General features: G+C 30.6%; 2 protein-coding genes across 2 annotated transcripts; both read left to right on the top strand.

Annotated features, from left to right (window-relative positions):
• The first annotated feature begins 303 nt into the window (after positions 1–303).
• LOC129909370 (pupal cuticle protein Edg-78E-like) lies at positions 304–786 on the top strand. Its single transcript, XM_055986456.1, has 2 exons — positions 304–315; positions 381–786. Exons 1-2 carry the CDS (start codon positions 304–306, stop codon positions 753–755), a joined length of 387 nt encoding a protein of 128 aa, XP_055842431.1. The 3' UTR covers positions 756–786.
• A 1,031-nt stretch (positions 787–1,817) lies between these two features.
• On the top strand, positions 1,818–2,330 carry LOC129912147 (pupal cuticle protein Edg-78E-like). Its single transcript, XM_055990275.1, has 2 exons — positions 1,818–1,894; positions 1,957–2,330. The coding sequence occupies exons 1-2, from the start codon at positions 1,883–1,885 to the stop codon at positions 2,302–2,304; spliced, it is 360 nt and encodes a 119-aa protein (XP_055846250.1). The 5' UTR covers positions 1,818–1,882; the 3' UTR covers positions 2,305–2,330.
• Positions 2,331–5,079: the final 2,749 nt, after the last annotated feature.

Raw genomic sequence — 5,079 nt, 5'->3', positions numbered from 1 at the left:
CAGAACGCAAAACAATAGATTTCCATTGAAAATTTTGCAAAAGAAATACAAGTAAACCTGATGCTAAATTAATTCAGCGGTCTTGAGTATTTATTTAGTTTTAAACTAATATATTATGCATAATTATACCTGTCTATTTTGATGCATACTAGATCGACAAGCATGTGAAACCATAATGCATTGATGACACCATTTTTTAATATTAAAACTATTTTTTTATGTTTAAGTTTATTAGTATAAAAGCCACGATCGGGTTGAGATAAATTATCAGTTCCTTCAGAATAATCAAATAACCAACACAAAATGTTCAAATTCGTAAGTTTCAGTATGACTTTTATTCGATTCATATCTTTTCAATAATTTTCAATTATCATTTTAAGATCCTTGTTGCTGCCCTTTTCGGTCTTGCTGCTGCTGCTTCTTCTCCTTTGGACGAAGCTCATGCTGAAATCAAGTCTCTTGATAGCGACATCTCACCTGAAGGAGTCTTCCGTTATGCTTTCCAAACCTCAAACGGAATTGATGTTGCCTCTGCTGGTAACGCCGATGCTATCCAAGGATCATACAAATACGTTTCACCCGAAGGTGTTCAAATTGTCATGAGCTACATTGCTGATGGTGAGGGTTTCAAGCCATCCGGTGATGGTCTCCCAACTCCACCACCAATTCCAGAGGCTATTATCCGTTCTCTTGAATGGAACGCTGCTCACCCTGAACCAGAATCTAAGTCAGTGCAATATGCCAAGAGCGGTTAAGCTTTTTCAGTTGAATGTTCTTCGATATTAATAGTGGTTAAGAATAAAGGCAATTCTTGTTGATTTGCTAAACAAAAAATTATTTGATGGTTTTATTTATTATTTTATTTTGAAGCATTCAGGTATCTAACGGTTTTTTAACTTAAAAACTTACATTCTTCCGAATGTAAGGAAAAAACAATATTTGTTTTGCAATAGCTCAGCAATAAGGCATCCAAGAAACTTTTGTTTTTCAGTATTGAATAGAGTTTAGAGAGACCTTTCTTTTCATGTATCAATTTTTGAAAATGCCTGTTTTTTATACCTTGCCTGGTCTCCTAGAATTTTTTCCAAAAATCTAAAAAAAAAAATTTGTAGTTTTTTTTAGCTAAATGCACTGTAAACTCATATCGATAAACCAAAACTTTTTCCGAGACTTAAATCCAAAAAAAAAATACTTCCGAATGTAAAAAAAAACCATATTTGGTTTGCAATAACTCAGCAACCAGACATCCAAGGAACTTTTGATTTTCAGTTATGAATAGAGATTAGAGATTCATCCAAATCCATCGAGTGATACATACTCGATAGATTTGGATGACATTTTTGAAACTGCCTGTTTTTTAGGCAAGGTGTAGGTATTCCAAGACATTTTAAGATATTATTTTTTAAAAACCGCTTTTGAGCAAAATAGTTTTCTAAACACACAAATTTTGAAAAATGTTAAAAATTAATTCATTCATTTGGTTTCAAAAAATTGATTTTTCAAAAATAAATTTAATTTGTTTTAGAAAATCAAAGAACATTTTTAAAAAAATTTTTCTTAATATTAAAACTTAAATTACAAAAACATTTTTACCCAAAAATTTTCTTTCAAATCGGTTACGTCGTTAACTAGATAACATCAACACAACGGTCCAATTTTTTTTGTTATCAAAAGGTAGGGCTAAATTTATTCAGCGGTCTTGAGTCTATTCTAAATAAATGTATGTATTATAGTATCGAGCCAATTTGTGATGCATACTAGATCTTTGAAAAATCATGAAACTAATGCAGTGATGACTTCATTGACATCAAGGGTATAAAAGACCTGATTGGATTGAGATATATTCTTAGTTCTATCAGAATAATCAAATAAGCAACACAAAATGTTCAAATTCGTAGGTCTTGATAAAATTTGTGTGAAGTTGCTTTTATCTAATAAATTTTATTCTTATTTTAGATTCTTATTGCCGCCGTCTTCGGTCTTGCTGCTGCTGCTGTTTTGGAGAGCGATGTTCGTGCTCAGATCAACTCTCAAGAAAGCGTAATCAATCCTGACGGAAGTTATAGTTATTCTTACGAAACCGGAAACGGAATTGCAGCTAATGAAGCTGGTAACGCTGATTCTGCCCAAGGATCATACCGATACACTTCACCCGAAGGTATTCCCATTGAAATAAGCTATGTTGCAGATGCTGAAGGCTTCAGGCCATCCGGTGATGGTATCCCAACCCCACACCCAATTCCAGAGGCTATCCAACGTGCTCTTGCATGGAACAGTGCTCATCCAGAGGAAGAAGCTAACTAAGCAGCAGATGGCTAAGCTGAATTGTGTTAGATATTAATATAATTTTAAGAAATAAAGGCAATTCTTGTTGCTTTTGTTTAAACAAAAACATTTTTGGTGGATTTTGTTGGAGTTGATTAAGTTCGAAACAGTCAATTGTGGACAATTGTTTTTTGGTGTAGTAATAATATAAATTAATCTTTGATGGAAAAAGTGGTGAAAAGTCATAGCTTCTGTTAAGGCTCACACCAAGGTTGAACGTTCTGGACAACATCAGAAAGGCAATATCCTACAATGTTCTGATATAATCGCGACCTAGTAAATAAAGGTAGACCGAAAAACAATTTCTTGCAGCAAACATGAGAAATTATCGAAAGAGTCCCCAAACAATTATTTTACTTTCACTGGCACAAGTTCGTTATTTGCTTGTCTATCTGTGTGTGCTTCTGTTCCACTATACCTTCATCTATATAACGAGCTAGGACTTGAAAGATTGGATGGAATTGATACATATATTTTTTTTTTAATTTGTTGGGTTCGTCCTTTATAGCGAATATCTCTAATAAAAAGATTTCAAATTATTGCAATTTACTCAAAAACATCTGAAAAGATTGTGATTTAATTTGGTGTACATAATGCTCTTTATGAATTTAACAAATCTATAAGTTTTAGTTTTTTTTTTCAATCAGATAATGAAAATATTTTTTTTTTTTTTTTTGAAAACTTATACCTATTTTGATTATTTGGCGTGTACTCTGTAAAAGAGTGTTTTTCTTAAAAATTAGTTTTTAAAAAATAGGGTAAAGTGTGTAAAAGTGATAGGAACAAATTTTATATTAGAATCAGTAGATAGTGTAAATATATAAAAAATGTTAAGAAACTAAAACTCGAAACAAAGAGTTTTGAAATAAGAAACATCATATTCGATGTTTGAGAAATAATTCACTAATAACACTAGCCAACAATATTCAACTTTTTAAAATTTTCCAGAAAGATTTATAACAAAGTTAATAGATTTGGGTTCAGTAAGCTCAAAAATCATTTTGGTTTCTTTCTAGCAGCTCTAGTTTTTGAAATATGTATATATTTTCATATTGTATGTATTTTTCATATTTGGGGGAATATTCAAACTAATTTTTAAGTTTTCCTTATTTTGAGCGTTTATTAGAATTTTCCAAAAAAATTCATATTAAACTTAATATATTTGGGGTCGGTTAACCTAAAAATCACATTCATTTCTTTCTAGGAGCTCTATTTTATTAAATATTTTAGTTTTGCACATTTTGGGGGTAGTTTCTTACTAATTTTAAAGTTGTGCTTATTTTAACTGTTTGTCAACATTTTCCAGTAATTTTTTTATCGAACCTAATGCATTTGGGTTCACTAAGCCTAAAAATCACACTGGTTGCTTTCTAAGAGCTCTATTTTTTTTAGATATTTTCATTTTTCACACTTTGGGTGTAATTCCATACTACTTTTTTTAAGATTTTATCATGATATTTTTTGTGTGTTGGGCAGTGCAATCAGCATGAAAAATATTTGAAATAATTTGTATGTTATTGAAAAAAAAATAAAATAATTGGACACGTACATATCTGCCAATTTTTTAATTAGACTTAGTTGTTTGGCTTCTTTGTATAAGTATTATTATGGAGTATTATAATTCACAGTATATTCATGCTGTGAGTTTTATATAGTGTCGGTAAACATCGACCAAAATAAGGCGTCTTAGTAAGGGTACGACAGATCTAACTGATGAGCCCATTGTCGTATCTGGGCAAAACGCTTTATAAATTTTTGGAGTTGAGGTCACTTGAACTTATATTGGATAACATTAATTTAGTTCAACACTCTAAGAAATGGAACAAAAATTAACAATATACATCATTTTTATAAATTCGTCTCGATGATGTGGTTCACTATGGCGTATGAGTATTATTTTTGCTCACAAATTTTTTAACACTTTATACAAAAGTTTCGATTGCTGAAACAACCTATCGGCCTTTCTTGAAAAATGTGTGACTTTATTCAATTAAAAATCACATGAAACTGTGCTCAATGTTCATTTAAACTCGTAAATATTATCGAATCTAAGAACAAAGTGTTCCGCTAACACTTCCGGAATTTTTTTCTTGTATACAATTTTTAAACAACCATCAAAATATAGTTTTTTTTTTTCTTAAACAAAAAATCCTTTATGAATATCTGACACGACAGCACTGGTAAAGAATAGATAAATAAGTGTAATTCAAATTTGTGTTTGCACAAATAAAAAAGTTCACCAACCCTTAAATCTAAAAAATCTTATTCAGCAAATAACACACATTGTAATCAGATAATGCAGACTTTATCAAAGACAAGTTGTTGAACTGTTTTGAATCCTCTCTCAAATTTAATAATAATATCCATAACACATGAGTTTCAACTATAAAGTTATCAGATATTTGTTTACATGCAATTAAATAAATATTTCTTGAGTGAAACTCAAATTTATTAAATTGAGTTAATTTTATAAACTGAAACTGATTCTATTTTGTTCCCCGTATCAAATTGAGAGAGAGAAAAGAGGCCCACTCATTGAAAAAATGAGTGCCCACCATGTGGGACCTGTTGATTGCCTCGATGTGTGGGACGATCAACTATTTTCCATTTCTGTCGTAAAATTATACAATTAGGCGGTGTAGATAAACACAAACGAATTTTCGGGGATAAATTTATTTATACCTATCGAGTTATTAATTCATTGGCAAATAAATTTTCATTAATTGGAAAAAGTTAAATCTTAATGAATGAGAA

Source organism: Episyrphus balteatus, chromosome 2 (assembly GCF_945859705.1).
Source record: "Episyrphus balteatus chromosome 2, idEpiBalt1.1, whole genome shotgun sequence".
Classification (NCBI taxonomy): domain Eukaryota; kingdom Metazoa; phylum Arthropoda; class Insecta; order Diptera; family Syrphidae; genus Episyrphus; species Episyrphus balteatus.
The sequence above is the reverse complement of the archived record's forward strand: the minus strand, read 5'-3'. Positions and strand labels throughout refer to the sequence as shown.